The sequence below is a fragment of the Notothenia rossii genome (genome assembly GCF_949606895.1).
Source record: "Notothenia rossii genome assembly, chromosome: 9".
Lineage (NCBI taxonomy): Eukaryota > Metazoa > Chordata > Actinopteri > Perciformes > Nototheniidae > Notothenia > Notothenia rossii.
The window spans coordinates 23,115,938-23,135,050 of record NC_136907.1 but is presented as its reverse complement, the minus strand read 5'-3'; the positions used below and the strand labels follow the sequence as shown (position 1 = coordinate 23,135,050).

General features: G+C 39.1%; 3 protein-coding genes across 3 annotated transcripts; 2 read left to right on the top strand and 1 right to left on the bottom strand.

Moving 5' to 3' along the window:
- Positions 1 to 4,653: 4,653 nt before the first annotated feature.
- On the top strand, positions 4,654 to 12,909 carry p2rx5 (purinergic receptor P2X, ligand-gated ion channel, 5). The gene is made up of 12 exons (XM_079651593.1): positions 4,654 to 4,860; positions 5,683 to 5,833; positions 6,791 to 6,862; positions 6,987 to 7,062; positions 7,781 to 7,865; positions 8,041 to 8,121; positions 9,245 to 9,386; positions 10,944 to 11,077; positions 11,162 to 11,252; positions 11,341 to 11,406; positions 12,022 to 12,110; positions 12,218 to 12,909. The coding sequence occupies exons 1-12, from the start codon at positions 4,730 to 4,732 to the stop codon at positions 12,468 to 12,470; spliced, it is 1,371 nt and encodes a 456-aa protein (XP_079507719.1). The 5' UTR covers positions 4,654 to 4,729; the 3' UTR covers positions 12,471 to 12,909.
- Positions 12,910 to 13,847: 938 nt separating this feature from the next.
- emc6 (ER membrane protein complex subunit 6) lies at positions 13,848 to 15,852 on the bottom strand. The gene is made up of 2 exons (XM_079651610.1): positions 15,653 to 15,852; positions 13,848 to 14,599 (listed from the first exon to the last, which is right to left on the bottom strand). The coding sequence occupies exon 2, from the start codon at positions 14,563 to 14,565 to the stop codon at positions 14,233 to 14,235; it is 333 nt and encodes a 110-aa protein (XP_079507736.1). The 5' UTR covers positions 14,566 to 14,599; positions 15,653 to 15,852; the 3' UTR covers positions 13,848 to 14,232.
- A 319-nt stretch (positions 15,853 to 16,171) lies between these two features.
- On the top strand, positions 16,172 to 19,064 carry shpk (sedoheptulokinase). The gene is made up of 7 exons (XM_079651597.1): positions 16,172 to 16,226; positions 16,320 to 16,474; positions 16,558 to 16,699; positions 17,090 to 17,264; positions 17,349 to 17,501; positions 17,649 to 17,824; positions 18,377 to 19,064. The coding sequence occupies exons 1-7, from the start codon at positions 16,187 to 16,189 to the stop codon at positions 18,598 to 18,600; spliced, it is 1,065 nt and encodes a 354-aa protein (XP_079507723.1). The 5' UTR covers positions 16,172 to 16,186; the 3' UTR covers positions 18,601 to 19,064.
- Positions 19,065 to 19,113: the final 49 nt, after the last annotated feature.

The following is a 19,113-nucleotide window of genomic DNA, read 5'->3' as shown; positions in this document are numbered from 1 at the left end:
GTAACATAACATAATTAGCTTCTACTGACACAACACAACTAAAGCTCCATCTGTGGTCCATTGGCCTTGTGGGTAATGTAGGCCACAATGTTTTGACAAGGAAAAACTGTGTTAAAAAAAAGAGATAATGCTGGTTAACGGATCCTGGCCAGGAACCTTGTTTCGTCTGATGAAGTTTTTTTTCCTGCTGTTTCTTTTAGCTTGGAGGTACCTCTTTAAAATACAGGAGGGTGCCCGGTGATATCCCATTTTCGGATATTAACCCCTTCATGGCCAAAACGCCAAAATCCTAGAAAAATAAGGATTTATGAGATTTCATGCAAAATACTCAAATCAAATGCACCCAATTTACTTTCTCCAACGTGTATTCAAAAGGAGTAGGCCTACAGGAGGGTGCCCACTCATAACCTTTTAGCATTTTCAGATATAAACCCCTTCATGCCCAAAACTCCTAAATCCCAGAAAAATAAGGATTTATGAGATTTCATGCAAAATACTCAAATCAAATGCACCCAATTTACTTTCTCCAACGTGTATTCAAAAGGAGTAGGCCTACAGGAGGGTGCCCACTCATAACCTTTTAGCATTTTCAGATATAAACCCCTTCATGCCCAAAACTCCTAAATCCCAGAAAAATAAGGATTTATGAGATTTCATGCAAAATACTCAAATCAAATGCACCCAATTTACTTTCTCCAACGTGTATTCAAAAGGAGTACAGGAGGGTGCCCACTCATAAATTAATTGTAACCTTTTCAAGCTGACCCAGCAAAACATACTTTATAGTGCATTGAATTCTGCAAAGACAATACAAACAACTTCTCTCTTTTGCTCACGCAACTGCGTGGCGTTTATTACCAACAACAAAAAGGAAAGGCAATCAGATTGTTGGATAAAACATTGCTCATTAGCATATAGAAATGACACATTACAAATATTGCTGATGATCACAGTGTTAGGATCTTGAGCATCCCACCCTGAAACATGCACAGAACATTGTGCATGGCAAACCATGCACTTTACAACTGCTCTTCTTGGAGTTGCAAGGGGTCTCACTCTTGCAGCCACACCTGATCATCTCCTAAATGTAATTTGGGACACGTTTGGCATCTTCCGGGTTGGGATCAGTGACCTGTTACGCGTATCTTTTTTCCATCCAAATTCCTCCGGGTTTAGTGCTGGCAGCAGGTTTACATTGAGATTTCGCCACAACATTGCCTGAAAGTGAGCCCTCTTAACATTCTCAATGAAGGCTTCATTTGTTGGTGGTAGAGCAGCAAGGTTTGGAGCAGACACATGTCCTTTTCTATTCTTTTTCCCCCAGACAAGTAGCCTTATGTGTGAACAGGCTGAGATGAAGGCAGTGGCTTGGTATAGAGCACTTGCTGGAATGGTGCATCCATGTTGCCAATGGCTGATAGTTCGTACCCAGCTTTCAGGACTTTGATGACAGAGCCTTTTCCCAACCCATAGTAAGACGCTACAGCGTCACATCCCAATATGGCATGGGTTGGTAAAAGGTTCTCGACAATTTCTGAATGCTTGGAGAGTGTCGCCTTGATGTCCACTATTGCTCTTCCATTCCATGATGAGTGGTGAATCCAGTCCTGCCTGATGGTAATAGTGAAGGAATAGGACGAACACATCTGTGTCATCAGAAACCACAGAGATTTGATGGGCTTCTCCAGCACGCAGGACTTGTTGGACAATGATGGTGTCAGCTTCTTCCTGCTGATTTTTTAGCTCATATCGGCTCCTTCTTTCTTCCATCCTGATCTCGATGGGGCATGAGTCCTCCCCTGTCACCACCAGCTTTTGTTTGTTTGTGCCCCTTAGATGGAAAAGCCTGTCTTCGGTCAGTTCCTTAAATAGTAGGCTGTTTCTTGTTTTCAATGGATGACAAAACAACCTTCTGGGCTGGTAGTTTAGTTGATAGGAGGAGATGATGTTTCCTATTGAACACTGTCTCCCTGACATCTCTGGTGACAGACTTGATACTGTAATCATAGTATCTGTCAAAGATGCGGTAGACGTCACTCTCTGACAGGTATGAAATCATATATCTTGCTACACTGGATAATGCTTACTAATCTGACTTCTCCTGCAGAGATCAACGGTTCCATCTTCGCTTAGCAGTGAAACCTCCAACCAAAGTAGCACTCATCAGGCACTGGATCCATAACCAATGCAAACCCTGTAAAGAAAATATATAATTTTAAAAAATGGTTAATATACTTACATGTCCATCTATGCTAATATTCTATTCTAATAGCCTACCCATTTCCAGTGTTATTATTGACTGATTTACATTGAATGATATCCACGCTAACAGTAGACTACATCAAAAGCTAGCATCATGAGAAATAAAAACAAATGTATACAAATGTGAAATAATAGTCAATATAAGATATAATAGTTTCCACAATCATCTTAGAAATAAAATACTCACAGATTATGCTTCATGAAGGGCATAAAAGAAGTGGGTGGATGATCCAAAGAGTTGCATTCCCCAGCGTGTTTTTGTCTTAACTAGCAAACTCAAATAGCTAGGAATAATAAAGGAACTGCACTATCGGGAGCGCCAAATACAGTCTGGAGGCAGAATACTTATGACAACAAAATCTTGCAATTATGGTATAATTACATAATCACAGGGTATATTACACTTTAGATGAAATGGTTACAAGATGTGTTAAATGTGACATGAAAAGCATATACATTTTTATTTCTTAAATCCATTGCTCTGGATCTCAAAAGCTCAATGGGTGTAGGAAGGTTCATCCAACGACCTGTTTTGCTGGCTTGGCATAAAAGGTTTAATATTCATTCATTTGGAACACATGACCTCCTTTATGAATAAACATTGGATAAAGCAAATTTGGTGGATTTAATTTGAGAATTTTGCATGAAATCTCATAAATCCTTATTTTTCAGGGATTTGGGAATTTTGGGCATAAAGGGGTTAATATCCGAAAATGCTCAAGGGATATCACCGGGCACCCTCTTGGATTTTGAAGAGATACCCCGAGTGGCGTCGCCTGGCCTGGGCTAAGCCCCGAATGTTTCCAGGTCCAGGCGACGCTCCTGGGTACCCCCAAGCTACAAGAAATAGCAGAGAAACAAGGTTCAACCCCACGGCTCCCGGACTATTAATACATTTTTTAAAAGTGTATTTGAATTAGTAATATACTCCAGATTTGCGTAATAAAAAAACTGCATTTATGTTAAGAGAAATAAATAATAATATTACAAAAGGAAATAATAAAAAAATAAACTGAAATACTATTTTCGTTTGTTTTAATAAGTATTTTTTATTTTGTAGTAAAACTGTAATTCAATCCCAACATGTTAATATGATGTGGGTACATATTGTGTGTGTGTACCTTTTGCACGGCCCTGCCTGTTTATATCCCAGATGCCCAAGGAAAATAATAAGCAATAACCAACTTATTTATAAACTACTAGGCCCTATTAGTAATATCACAGCAATATTAGCCTACCTATAAGGTGACGATAAAGGCACATTTCATTCAATATTAAGGCTTTTGGGTCATTCTACAGAAAAGGTGGAAGTACTGTCACTTACTTTTGCAGACACCAAAATACATGACGTTGATATAATACTCACATTCATTATATATGTTGAATAAATAGAGATTGTCTTTGCAATGGTACTAAATTTAAAAAATAGTTTTATACATAAATTGCTATTTGTTTAAAATGCCAAGTTCAAGGAACTACCTTGTCACTTTGATCATACATGGAAGTGGAGCCTATAGTTTTCATTTAAAAAAATGTTTTTTCAATAAATAAATCTCATTCATATTTACATAACATTACATACATTGATTATAACACTGAAATAGTAACAAAAAACGTAAATTATTATTAATAATATCCAATAAATGTCAGTCACCCAAAATTACGTCATTGGTGTTACTGCTACACAAAACGCTTTTATTTTTGAAATAATGTACTGTCTCTGAAGTGCCTCCTGTAACAAGAGATCATTTGAGGCAGTGCAGTGGACAAAAACATAAGGAAAGTCAAAAACTTCTTACTTTGTTTGTTAAAGGTGTCATTTTATCTTCAAATTTTACGTGCGTCTTTCAAGTCTGTCATTAGTGTTACTCATTGCATAGCCCTAGGGGTGAACATTTGAATGGGAAAATGTATTGTATTGAATATTGTTAAACGATTTTGATATTGACTGAAGCCATATTTGGTCTGACACATTGCAGCCATTTAGTTCAAATGGTAGTGTTTTCTACAAATTGTCACTGGTGTTACCGTCACTGGTGTTACTCTTCTTCCTGGTAACACGTAACACCAGTGACGTTCCTATGTAAATAAGCATTATATAATGTATACAAATAATACAAATAATAAAAATACTTTAAGCTCTACTTGTTGTGGATTCATCAAGTTAAGAGTAATTTATTGCTATTCAACGGGTTTTAGATGTGTTTAGAAGGAATATATTTCAGCAGATCTGTATCACCCAGATTCCACCTTTTCTGTAGAATGACTCTTTTACGTTTAGAGAGTTAGCAAGTTTGAAAATCGAGTCAAGATTTCCTGCATTTTTCTCACAGTGGTGCGTTTGAGGTTGGTGCTTGTGTTGTACAGCCCCTCTCTCAGTGGGATTGCCCGCTGCATGAAATGTGCACAGTTGTAAATATCAGCCGGGAGCTGCTGTCCGTCTCATTCGGTCCGCGGTGCGGGAGGAATGGCAGGCTGGGGAGTCTTCTTCTTGGGTCTTCTCAATTACAAGACTGGGAAAATAGTCATCGCCGAAAACAGGAAAATCGGGATATTATTCAGACTCTATCAGCTGGCCGTGCTGGGATACATAATCGGGTGAGGTGCAATGCATGCTTTTGGAAAGTGATTCACAAAGTTAAAAATAGTTGAGCTAGCCGAAAGCGTTGACTTTGTTGTTGTTAAAGTGGCAGCGGCACAGGTTCTTTTTAAAGTGTCTCAGAAAGAGTTGGGATTCATTAATGTGTCAAATTGCTGTAAATACATGAAGTCATTGTATCCCACCCCTCACCTACTGATGTCATAGTGATGAGGAAAATATGAGCAGGTGACTTGGACAGTAGGGTAACGGTTATTATCATCAGGTCTGACCTTTAAAACGCAATAGTTGTAAAATAGCTACTTTAATGGCTGCAGGGGGGTTTAAAGTCATTTAAAAGCTGCTCATGTTCATGAAACTGGATTTATTGCATTGCATTAGTGTAACGAAGTACACATGTTATGGCTTCAGCTTCTCAGTTGTGAATGTGTGCTGCTTTTCCTTTTATTCATTTGTTTTAATTAAAATTAATTAATTGTTTGAACAATGGCTTTGTGCTATTTGTTGTGTACTTTACCCATTGGGCGATGCTGTCACACCCAGATGCCATTTATTTGCAAAATAGTTCAATATATTAGGGCAGTGATGCATACAATATTCTATGATTTTGTCTTAGATACAATTACAGAGTTACTTCTGTCATGTGCCACATACTCGTGAACACACTAAATGCAAGATATATTGTGTTTGCTGTCAACCCCTGACCCTATGGTCACAAACCACTGGTCAACAAGGGATCAAAAATACTATACATAATGCACCCATGTTAATCTGAAAAAATTACTGAAAACTAAATTGTGATGTTTGGGTGAATGTCCCAGGTGGGTGTTTGTGGTAAGAAAAGGTTACCAGGAGAGAGAAGAGGCCATCCAGACCTCGGTCATCACCAAACTTAAAGGTGTTGCACTGACCAACAGCTCTGAGACCGGGCTTCACCTGTGGAGTGCTGAGGATTACGTCATACCCCCGAATGTGAGTCCATCCATCCATCAAAGATGTGACCATGATGTAATCATTGTTTTGCAAGTCACAAGTTAGTCTTTACTCCTTATTCAGGACAGATTATTCCCAAATCAAGCTCCAAGTCAAGTCCTAGGTTAAGGTGGATACGTCCAGAGTCAAGTCCCAAATCGAAACAGATAAGTCCCAAGTGAAAACATACAAACTCCAAATTAGGTCCAAAGTCAAAACCTATGGTCAAGACATGTCAGACATGTAAGTCCCAAGTCCTTACATTTGAGTTTTGAGTCCTAAATCAATCATAATGGCAATGTGCTCTTCATCCCATCAATTTCTTCTTTTTTAGACAATTTTATACGAGAACAAAATCATATTTGGCATATATTTTTCCTACTGATGCTCAGCAATTTTACATTAGCTCTTACTTGTTCTATTCTGCAGCATGATTGGATGCTGTTGGATTTGTTTAAACAAAGTGAATCAGGGGAATGAAGTGTTAACGTGCTGGGAATGAATTAGTTATATTCACAAAATTATGGAAATGAATTGATTTGTGGCACACTTTTTAAACGAACATACTTTTTTATCTTAGGGTTTAAGGGAACATATCAAGGACTTTCAAGTAAAAAGTCTCCAAGTAATTTCCCAAGTAACTGTTGTTTAAGTCCAAGTTTAGGAGGCCAATCTTTTTTGTTTTTGTCAATTTGTGTCTAAAGTCATCCAATCTGTGGCTCGAGTCGACATTTCTAGGAAAAAGAGCTTGCAGAATATCAATAAAGCTGTCAGAGTATTCCCCAATTACTCTCCTGTCAAGAGAGATTACAAAGCTATTGAGTGTCTGCTTCAGCAGAAATCATTAGGCTCGGCATCTGTCGCCACTGATTTAACAATATTGAACTTCTCAGAAGTGTAATTTGTTTAACCTTTTGTTTCTCGATCTCATTGTCTGGGCCTCATTTTATTTTGTAGGGCGAGCAGGTGTTCTTCATAGTAACAAATTTCATAGAGACACCCAATCAGAGGCTGGGGTTCTGTGCAGAGGTGAGTATACATGCAGAGGAATCTCATTATTGCCTGTTGATTTGATGTGTTTTTTTCCAATTATAATATCTCGTATGGCTGTTTATATTACCATGTCTAGACAAATGCATTTGCACTTCCATAGAGTTTCAAGGTACCAAATGGACGATGTCAAAGTGATGATGACTGCGTTGAGGGCGAGGCTGTAATAGCCGGACATGGTGAGTATCATTCATATCACTCAACTCAAAATCTGAGTAGTTGATGGGTTTAACCTGAATTACATGTTTACATAATCTGTCTGTAGCTTGAGATCTTTAATATCGGTCCCTGAAGATCAACACTATATTCTGCATATTAGAAAAATAACTGTTTCACCTCATTGTAGAATTGTGGCCTTTCTTATACTGTCGGACTATCACTTTAATTTCAATGCTATCACAAAGTTACATTTAAATTACTAATTTATTTATTCTTTTGTTTGTTATTTGTCACAATGCCATATTTTTCTGTGCATGTTGTCTTATTTCAAGGCAAAGTAATTACACTCAATTGTGTGTGGGGGGTGTTGGGGATAGGAAACAGAGCAAGAACTTTTTAATAGTTTTTTTTTCATTGTTGAAGGAGCTTGGGACTTATATGTGCATGCTATAACTACACTAGCTACTGTACATATGACAATGAAACCTTTGAATCTTGAAAAACTAAACGCTGGTTAAATATTTACACAATATTACAATGCGTTTACTATAAACATGGGATCAGAGTTAGCACTGGTTTCACAGTCAACATTGATATATCGCGACAACCCGGCTTTACAAATATTCTGTAAAATATAAATATTACATGTTTCATCCCCCAGCAGAACATTTTTCCAATTAGCCGTCATATAATCAATTCTTTAAACTTAGCTAAGAAACTTCTCTGGCTCTCCTTCAGGAATAAAGACAGGGTTGTGCATAAACAGCACTGGGACCTGTCAGATCCACGCCTGGTGTCCTGTTGAACACAGCAAGAGACCCACGTAAGACCCTTCCTCTCGCAGAACTTTGGAAAAGTGCCACTTTGTGATACTGCATTGACACTGGCCCTCATGGGGACTGAGATATTTCACAGGTTCTATTTATTGCTAATGTAGCCTGTCAGCTCCTCTTGTTTAGTTTTTAATTCTCACAGCTGCCTGTCTCTCTATCTTCCAGAGAGCCCTTACTAAGCGAAGCGGAAAACTTCACCATCTACATCAAGAATTTCATCAGGTTCCCGAAGTTTGAATTCTCCAAGTAAGTGGCTGCTAGTAGCGCTGCTTGTGGTTTTCAAAGCGTCACGACATCGACCAATGAGTGAGCTAAGGGGGGATGTACATGCCTCAATGGCTTCTTTAAATAGTTTTAGTGTGCAGACAGCCCTCTATTTATACCAGGCTGTGCATTGCACTCAGTGAGACAGTGAAACAGTCATCTGAGAAGTCCTTGACAGCGGGCCTTGCCCCAGACAGGTGTCCGATCTGAAAGGGGGGGTTTGGCCCCTGCTGCTCTGTCCTCTCTGCTGAAGTCCTGCAAGAAAGCAGAGTGACGTCAGCCACAGCTAATTCATCAGTCAGGACCTTATTCTAATTACACAGCTATCTAACTTCATATGTTTTCTCACTAATCATGATATGCTTATACTTAATGGGGATTAGCTGTTGAAACAAATCCCTGTTACTGTAATGGGTGTTACTTGAAAGAGCTGCCAGCGCTACGTGTGGTATAGTGTGACACATCCAGCTGCACTGCAAAGCCAGAGAGCATAATGGTGTCAGCAGCATACTGTGTTAGGACTAGAGGAACATTTTACAGTGCAGTCAGTCATGATAAAAGTTAAGATGTTGATCTTTAGTCAGTGTATTAACACTAGATGGAGGTTGGCCCGCCCATAACTAGCACAGAGGTAAAGGTCCTGCTTTCTTTATACGGCTAAGGTCATTTTGCTTTCATAGCATTACATTGTTTGCACTCCTGTCTGTTCTCCAAACTGGTTATTTGCCAACTACCATCTACTCTAGTTAATTCACTGACTATGATACCCCACTTTGAAACATATTAACTATATGTTTTAGCTTTGATTGTGTCTAAGATAGAGATGGAAATGTCAAATATGCCAATATGAGAAGTTGAGAAAATTCTGTGACCCTGAATTGGCAGGAGCAGGTGGCTCTTAAGTCTATTGCCGTCCCGCCAACACTTAGATACACATGATAACTCCAACTTAAGTGACTTACATTTTTTAACTTAAGTGGAAGGTTACATTTTTTTCTTAGGGTGAGGGAAACACGATTAATGTGGAAATAGTAGTGATTTTCACAGTTGCTGATAATCTGACATTTGACACAAGTTCTTCATGCCTGCTATATTGAACATCTAGGTCCAATGTCCTTGAAACCCCTGACGACAGCTACCTGAAAAGATGCTCCTACGACAAAGAGGAACACCTGTACTGCCCCATCTTCCGCCTCGGAGATCTGGTCAGCTGGACTGGGAATGATTTCCAGGAAATGGCTGTTCAGGTACAAAGTGTATTAACGTGTGAGATAAAACTGTGTGGGAGTGATTTCAATTACTGGATTCCTCATAGTCATTTGATAACACACAATTATAGACCATCACATTTAGAAGATATAATCCATTTAAGATGCTCCTCATAATAATAACTGCAGAAACACCCTTGTACAAGATGTGTGCTTCAACAAACATATATTGATGTAATGATAAGGGTAGTAAGAAAATTAATATAGTACAAGATGAAAACAAATCTTCATCAGCGTGTTGCAAGCTAATTCTGTCACTCAAGTCATTCTCTCTATCTCTCAGTACTTCCTGTTGATATCCAAAGACAAACATTTTTCAATAACTAATGGAAAGGATTTCTAAGATGGTGGTCTGCCTGCGATGCAACATCATTTTTTATGTGGTCTTGGAGTAAATCTCTAATGGAACATAGGAGTGCCATTTACACTGTCGTGAAGATACAATTGAGAATGATGAGATTGATCGTACACAGACTAATAAAAAAGATGTTCTGGTCGACAGCTGCAGGTTAGTTTGAGGTTAATTGCGGTAGTTGTACAATACCAATTTCCAAGTGTTGCCTGTGTTGTTGGGTTGTCTGTACTTCTGCCACATCTGTTGCCATGTCAAATAAGAACTGTGTGCTCTCTCAACCTGTGCCTCTCCCTTTCCAGTCACCTATGACCCCATTTTTGCTTGTGCAGCTAATCACTGTCACCTAGTGTTCAAAAATATAAATATACATGGCTCCTAAAGGCAGCCTAGGTCGGAGGTTTGCACAGGTTTATTTGAAATCACAATGGTTGTTCAGAAAGAGTAAAAAAAAGGATCATCTATTAGACAAACTTTCAGGCACATGGTCTTCATCAAGTATTTATGTCTTGATGGTGTGTTGTCATCACGTGAAATATATATAAAAAAATGTGTCAATTGATTCAAAGTGGCTGTAAACAAAAATAAATACAAGTTCAATAATTCATTCACATGATAAGAACTAAACAATAATTTTCTTTCCTTTTGGGGGGCTTTTTTGCCCTTACTGTTGCAGCTTAAGTTAGACAGGAGAAGGGGAGAAAGAGAGTACAACATGCACCAAAGGTCCGTCGGACAGATTGGAACCCATCCTTAGTACCAGATGAAAAAACAACTAAAACAAGGCCAAAGGAAATGGCTGAAAGCTTTAAAAAAACAACAACAAGTGGACCATATGATACGTTTTTATTTTCAAGCTGTATTTTCCAGTCAAGAATGAACTTTCAAGCTAGCGTTTATCTTAAAGCATTTCCTAAGACACAACGATAGTCCACAAACGTATGTTATCTGATCAGACCACTTCTGCAGACTGTATGGTCGTATGCGGCTTGTTTTGAATTTACAGCTTCCTCACTCACCTGCAAACATAAGAAAATGGTAGGAAGTACAATTTTGAAGCCAGGACTCAAAGAACATGGTTTGAATTGGTTTCCATTAAATATTTGTCTTTATTTTGGCTACACACTTTATTATAGACCTCTTAATGGAGCTGAGGTTACACTTACACTATTTTTGTCCTTCAGGGTGGTTCTGTTGGAATTCTCATTGAGTGGGACTGCGACCTGGATAAGGACTATTCACGGTGTAATCCAGAGTACAGCTTTACCCGCCTGGATAGGGGTTTAAACAACTCGGTCACATCAGGATATAACTTCAGGTATGTCCCTCCAGGCATTCACCAAGAAATAAATCTGTCAGCTCACTGGTCTCCGAGTCTAACCGGTCTGATTTTCCCCTCCAGATATGCCAGGTATTTCAAGGATGAAAATGGCACCTTTCGCACTTTGTATAAAGTGTATGGGATCCGCTTCGATATAATGATCAATGGCAAGGTACAGCAGTGATAGGGATTATTCTTTCCAGAGTGAAGTACATTATTATGGAAATACATCTAATGATTGCTTGTTATTGTTTTTTTAGGCTGGAAAATTCAATATTGTTCCCACGATAATTGCCATTGGTTCGGGCATTGCCCTGCTGGGTGCAGTGAGTAGTTTAATAAAATATTATACAATTATTATTAAATAATATTGAAGTGTCGGTGGGTAATTGCCACTGATTTATTATAGTTACTTGCACGGTTTTCTTGTTATGACAAGTTAAAGAAGAAAAAAGTATTACAACATATTGAATTGCATAGATTAAAAATATGTTTTTAAGTGAAAGAATGACCACTTACAGTTACTTATAATCAGATAATGTATTATATCTGCCTTTACCTCAGACATTTCATTACTTCACTTTAACCAACCAGCTACCAGAATAATCACATGATTATGCGCTAAAGCGGTGATGATGATTTTATAAAAAGTATTATTATGTATTACATCTATCAACCTATAATATCTATTGTCCTTGAGACAAATAATGTCAGTGAGTGAAAAGCAACATTGAAGCATTATGATACTTGACTTTATGTCAAATGCTTTTTAATTTATAAATATTGCTTTATTGTTTTAATCATCATGAATATTTATGAGGCATTATACCTTTAATTATACAGCAATATAAGCAGATTATAATGCATTATTAGTTATGTTTTTGACACATTATGGACTGAGTGCTACAGATATTATATATAATATATATGTTCTCTTTCAGGGGGCCTTTGCATGTGACGTGATACTACTGTACATGATGAACACAAGCTCCTTCTACCGAGACAAGAAGTTTGAAATCATCAACTTAAAGTATGACTTTCTGTACACTGTAATGATGGACCTTTTTTAAATCAGTCATTTCCAAAACCTTTATCCCCACATTTATTGGCACATCTTTGTGTCACTGTGTGTTATAGGAAAGAGCAGAACAAACACAAGGAAGGGAAGACAGGACACCGGGAAAGGAGACATAAGAAGCCAGCTGCAGACAAAGAGGCTGGAAACTCCACCGATAAGCCGGAGGAGACGGAAGCCCTCGCAGAGAGTCAGCTGCCTGTGGACCAACGGGGTCCAACAGTTCCACGCAACGCAGGACAGCGATATTCTGGCAACCTCTCTAACCAAGGCACAGGGCCGCGGCATCATATCACCTTCTCTGCGCAAAATTAAGTCAGAGTAAGACCAATCCCCTGCAGCGGTCTGTGAGAGGCGTAACCAAAGAGTCGGACTGATGCCCACTTCCCACCTGGCTGGACTGTCACTAGCCTGAGTGATGCTTGTCCTGACTTTGTTGGTCCAAAGAAATGTTACTGTGGGCAAATGGGCCAGGAAGCTGATGTAGAAATACACAGAGAGATGGTTTTCATCTTTGAAGCTGGGTCAGGGTCCAAAGCTGGAGTGTGGGAGATTACAACAGGTCCATAAATGATGATATGCCAGAGTTCTGTGGTTATGCTGATAATATTAACAGAGGGACTTTAAATGAATCATCTATGACCTAAAAGGAATTGCCAAATATTTGCCTATTACTGCATAACAAATGGAAGTTATTAATTGCATCTTTGTTTCAGGTCATGAATCCATTACTTAAAAGCTCTTTTTGACAGATGATCAAGCATCATTTCCAGTTTGTTCTTTTTGATTCGCCATTAATAGACTTGCCAATGACAATCACCGCGAAAAAAACTACCGTCATTCGTGATTCATGAACCTCAAATGTAGCATAGGATTACGTTAAATGCCGATTAGATTAAAAAAAAAAACGTTAAATGATTTGTGCTAAATCAATTTGCAAAATACCTTTAAATTATTTTTTAAGCACAGAGAAAATACACTAGAAAGCAAATTCTAAGAAAATGTGTGAATATTCTTAATTTGTGTTATTTCAGTTGGATGCAACATGTGCTGTCGTTGGAATTCGAGTGGTGCACTTCATGTTGTATGTTGACGTCAATATTGGCCATGCCGTAGCTACAACACAATCATTATTTTAGTTATTAATGATAGGTATCACTTGTAAAGCTTTGGAATGAAGTTGTGATGGGCTGTGAGTGTTCTGTAATGACAGGTTCAATGCTGATATACTGGCTGATAGTCCAATGAATGATGAAAGACATTGGAAATGTGTGACCTTCTTCTCAAATCCATATATAGAATGGTTTTGATTGTTGGAAACAAGTGTTACAACCCGGCTCCTGGGCTGCAACAAAAAGCAGGGAGGCGAGACGAAGGAAGAAAATAACAATTGTTTATTCTCTTATAAACAATGTAACGAACAGAACCAGCCACAGGTCCCCGAGGCTGGCACGGAGAGAGTGCCCAGAGGAGTCCGCGAGACGTAACCGGCTGGGCTCCTACTATATCCTTCCCTTTCCAGGTGTAGCTCATCAGCACCTGAACCTGTGAACCTGAGCACACCCAAAAAGCACACCCAGAAACAGCACCCCACGTGGTGTGGAGGGGTCGTCACAAGTGTATTTTTCATATTTATTTCATGATGTCAGTGCCTGACAGACAAACCGATTAATAATGTATACAAACAAGATGTAAAGAGGTATTTATTTTAATCAGTAATCATATTTATTATAATTTAACCATAGTATCATACATGAATACAAGCCAAAGTGCTTACACCGTGTTAGGGTGTAATCTTTGTTGATCTATGTTACACTACAAACTACATTATCATGACTGTGGCTCTTATCTGTAGTGAAGAGCACGAGTTACATGTTGGATAAAGTCGCTACAAATTGTGGAGCAGAAGGATAAGAGAACAGTATTCTTCATTCTATTATAATTGACACATTAGCCGTTTAATCAACAGTTCATATTTGAAAAAGTATTTTACCAATGGCTTATCTACAGACAGCAGGGCAGACAATATTATTAGTTTATGTAGCATTAGATAGGACTAATTCACGGTTAAATAATTTTAGTACACGTGCACCATTCCGTAGAGGAAAGTCCAGAACAGGACGTAAGTGAAAAGACCTCCAACAAGGCCCCCGGTGAAGAGCAGCCTCCGTGATTTAAAACATTTGTTCCACCGCCGTCCGGCCTTGAGAATGAGCAGCAGAGAGAGGAGAAAAGAGGCGAGGAAATAAAAAATGAAGCCATACAGTCCAGACAGCCCGAGGATTCCCGCTGTTGCTCCGGACAGAGCGGAGACTGAGGTGCGGCAGTAGTCCAGCACGGCGGCGTTTCCCCTCACGGCTATCTCACTGATGAACTGTGGTCCCTCTCTTTTGGCTACAACTCCTGCCATCTTGGATCTGGTCAGCAATCACAGGAAGGTGTTCCTGTTTCAGGAGAGATTCCCACATAGTCACATTTATCCAATAACCGTAATGCTGTACAGATTTAAATAACTTTTTTCTTTACACTGAAGATCGAGATTTGATACTCAAAACCTTCGGGACAATCAAATGCAATAGTTTGTAACTGCTCAACCAAATGCTAATGTTAAAATCAGCTCGACCAGAAGAAAAGGCTGCTTACACACGACTGAATCAGCCATTATAATACAATGTAGGGTGAAAATTACTATTATTTTGTATTATCTGCTGCTTATTATCTAGATTACAATTGGTAAATTGTTTAGTCTATAATATGTCAGAACATAGTAACAACTGTCAACGTTTCTAAATTCCAAGATGATGTCCTTTAATGTTTAGTTTTGCGTTTAAAAATAATCCCATTGGAACGATTAGACTAATATTAGATTGTTTGATGATTAGTTGACTAATTGAATGTAATGAATGATATAATGACATGCAACGACGGGTCAGTCTGCTGCTTAATAACTACATTAGCTTGAATTATCAACATTAGACAATGACTTTGACTTGTATTTTTTACACGGTACTTTTATTTGTTTAAACAAGATAAATGCCTTTTCCATTTCAACTAAATGCAATGCAATGCCATTGTTACATTATATATTATAATGTGTGCAGATATTAGTAATTTAAAGTATGAATTTAATATTTTAACATCCACTAGGAGGTTGGATGACAAAATGACAAAACTCGACAGAGGTCTTAATAAATTAAAGCCCCCTAATACGAGTGACAAAGTGAAAATCTGTCAGCCTTGATCGATGTTAGCCTAGCTGGTTACAGATCAAATTGAATCAAAGTAGCTAACGTTAGCTAATAAACCTATAATATAAAGCGATGTTCTGGTGACAGAAACCAGACGCAGACAAAAAGGAAGTGACTCCAATAATCAGAGTCTTATAAATAAACTAAACGTAGCACTGTACGACCCCTGGTGTTAGCCTATAGCGCTAACACGCTAGCATTATGAGCTAGTCCTCCGGGTTGCTGCTGACGGAAACTGATGATTCTCACCGGAAATGTAAGCAGGGACTCGTTGGCTCCTCACGATTATAAAAACATAATATGTGTCATGAACGCCAAAGATCTGGATATTAGAGCGTTTTCAGAGAACTTCGGCTGTTTTGGCACAGAAAAAGCACATTCATTCTCGTTCGGATAGCACTCCCAGGAAAGAGTCAGCCATGTTCATTCGAAATGCATTGTGGGCACAGCCTGCGTAAGGAGCAGTTTTGGTGCGTTTCATTGCACATTAAAGAGTAGGAAATTCTAACTTTAACAATAGGGAAATACCTTTAGGCTTACTGTCATTGGGTGAGCATACAAAGATAATCCGCCTTTTTCAAACATCCAGCTCTATTGGATATACACCACATGTTTCACAAGCTGCAGTAATAAGAGAACATCTACAAATGAAACACAAACAGTTTACATTGAGGTTACCGGTGCTATTATTTATTATGTCTATTTCTGTCAAAAGGTTATTTTACTGGTTCAGGAATCAATCAATGAACAATCTGCAGTAATGTTTCCTTCGGAAAAGGCATTATGGCTCATTTTACATTTGGATGGAACTATTCGGTTGGACGTAAGTTAAGATTTCCGACTTTCTACTTTGTCCCAAACGCAGCAGTAGACTTTGCCTTGTTGTGATGATGATATATAACTGTATCATCAACAGTAGTTTCATTAGCTGCAATGTCTGCATATATCCTGGGTTTGGACTTGGGCACCACGTCGGTAAAAGCCGTTTTATTAGAAACTGTCTCCCGAACGGTGGTTGCTAGTCAGTCTTTGCCAACTTCGTCTGATATAATTGACCAAAGCGGAAAAAAGGTGAGTGTGTGCCAACCATTCAACTCTCCCCTGCTGGGTGTTTGCCCCGTGTGTAACCTGTCTGTGTACGTGTTCATGCGCAGGCGAAAGAGCAGGACACTGGTCGGATCATTGACACTGTGAACCGGTGCATCGGCCTGCTGCCCCGAGACAAACTGCAGCATGTCAGCAGCATCGGGCTGTCCGGGCAGATGCACGGGGTTTTATTTTGGAAAGAAAAACGCGGTAAGCCTTCCACCTGGGTGCTGCGTGAACGCTGTTGCATTTCTTAAATTGTGGTCAATTGTGAAACAACTGCTGTAATACATGAGTACCATTGGGCAGCAAAGTAACAGATATACAGATATATATCCTGCAATGTTATTGCCCATATATGTTTGCATTTGCACAATTTGTAATTGCACATTAAGCTCTTTAATCTTATATTATCTGGTATATAAATATCTGCTGTGGCATTTATTTAATTAATATAAAACAATACATCCTTATACACAAAGAGACATACTTTCTTAATTAGTCTAACCAAAGTATCCAACAAATCCAAAAGGGAGAAAATCAGTTTGTAATGGTAAATATATGCTCCTGGGATGTCTCCATGCCTCTCTACCCCTGCAGGTTGTGATTGGTCCAAGAGGGATTTCTTCACAGCCCGAGACACCAGTCAGCTGATCACCTGGCAGGATGGGCGCTGCAGCAGCAATTTCCTGTCCTCACTTCCAAATCCAGGCTCACATCTCAGCGTGGCCACAGGCTTTGGCTGTGCTACAATCTTCTGGTACATGAGAAACAGGTCAGCATGCACTTCTGAAAACATCCCAAAGCATTTTTATTTTGTGATATGAAACTGAAGTTAATATCTTTGGTTTTACTGCAGGCCAGAGTTCCTCGAGGACTTCACAGTTGCAGGTACCATCCAGGACTACGTGGTGTCCATGCTGTGTGGTCTGGACGGCTGTGTGATGACACCCCAGAATGCAGCCGGCTGGGGCTACTTCAACACCTCTACCAACCAGTGGAATACAGACATGTACGTAAAGTGTAAATCTACATACATGACACATTTTCTAAAGGTTTTGCATGCTTAGTGTTCAACTAAAATTGCTAAACATTTTGGCATTGCAAAGAGTTGTTATGCGTAACCTACATTACAAGCCTCTGTGTGTGCATGCTGCAGTCTGAAGGGGGCCGGCTTCCCTTTGGGCCTGCTTCCTCAGTGTGTGCCATCTGGTTGCTGGGCGGGACAGACGTGCTCTGACTGGCATGGTATCCCTGCTGGAACACCAGTAGGGGCTGCGCTGGGAGACTTCCAGTGCTCGGTATACTCCTGCATGAGTGCCAGAACAGACGCAGGTGAAAATAGCTGTACTCGACTGTTTATGCACTTCAGAAGAAAGTCTATCTTTACAGCTGTTCCATGACATGTTCCATCGATTAGATTAATCTTCTAATCTTAGTAGTGCTTTTGTTTTAGTGTGTCATCCTACTGTAGTTATTTTCTTTATTTTTGTGGTTATTTTTGTGACCTTTTCATTGCCATTGTGTGTATCTTTTGTGGCCTCTTTGCAGTTGCTTTGCACTTCTTTTTAGTTTTGTGACTCTTGGTAGGTATTGTTTATTAGCTTGTGAGTCTGTTTGTCCCATTGGAAAATCCCTCATAGAGATGTGTTAATATACTGTAATTAAAACTGAAAAATACCAAATAAATAAGCATAGGAATCACTTAACATGGCACATAGCAGCAAATACCCACGTCTTAGTTTGTACTCTTTATGTTGCACACACAGGAATGAATGCATTATGGATCAAGTGTATTCCTGCTGTCTGTGTCTCCTGCATGTCTTGTTTGGAGCTGTTAGTGTTTATGCCTCAGATGACAGTTTTTATCCTCTCCTAATTTCTCAGTTCTTAACATAAGCACCTCAGCCCAGCTGACCTTCGCCTTGCCAGCTGACTTCAAACCTCCAGATTCTCCTCAGCCTGCGTCCTCCATCTCCTACGTTCCCTACTTCGAGGACTCGTACTTGGCGGTGGCAGCTTCACTAAATGGAGGGAATGCACTGGCTACATTTGTGGAGATGCTCACTTCCTGGATGAAAGAGCTTGGTATGTATTTGTTGTCATGTTAGTAGTGTGCTTCTTAGTGTTTGTTCAACTTTTTAATTCAACTAAAATGTCACGACTGTGGAGGGATTGCCATGTTAAACCTTAAAAAAAAAGCCCAATTACCCTGATGATCCTCCTTACTCTAGCGTCACAATGATGTGGGTGTTAAGTGTTTTCCACACATTCATGTTCCAGAAGGAATCATGATAACTCTGATTATCTTTCCACTTTTTGGAGATGTTGTTTATGTTTGGATTTTGTGCTAATTAGCTAATGCTTATTTACACATTTGCAAAGCTAAAATGCTGACCATTGTAATAATCTCTATGTTATGCTAACGTCATCATTTTTCTCGAAGCAGTGCTGTGTAATACGGCTTCATAGAGTTGCTAGCATAGCTGTAGAATCTTCAGACTTAGTCAAATTTAAATGTGGCAATAGACATGTTTTTTGTTTTAACTTACCATGATCAAGTAAAGTTACATTAAATGACATGTTACTTGTTCAACGCTTTTATCCGAAGCGACTTACATATA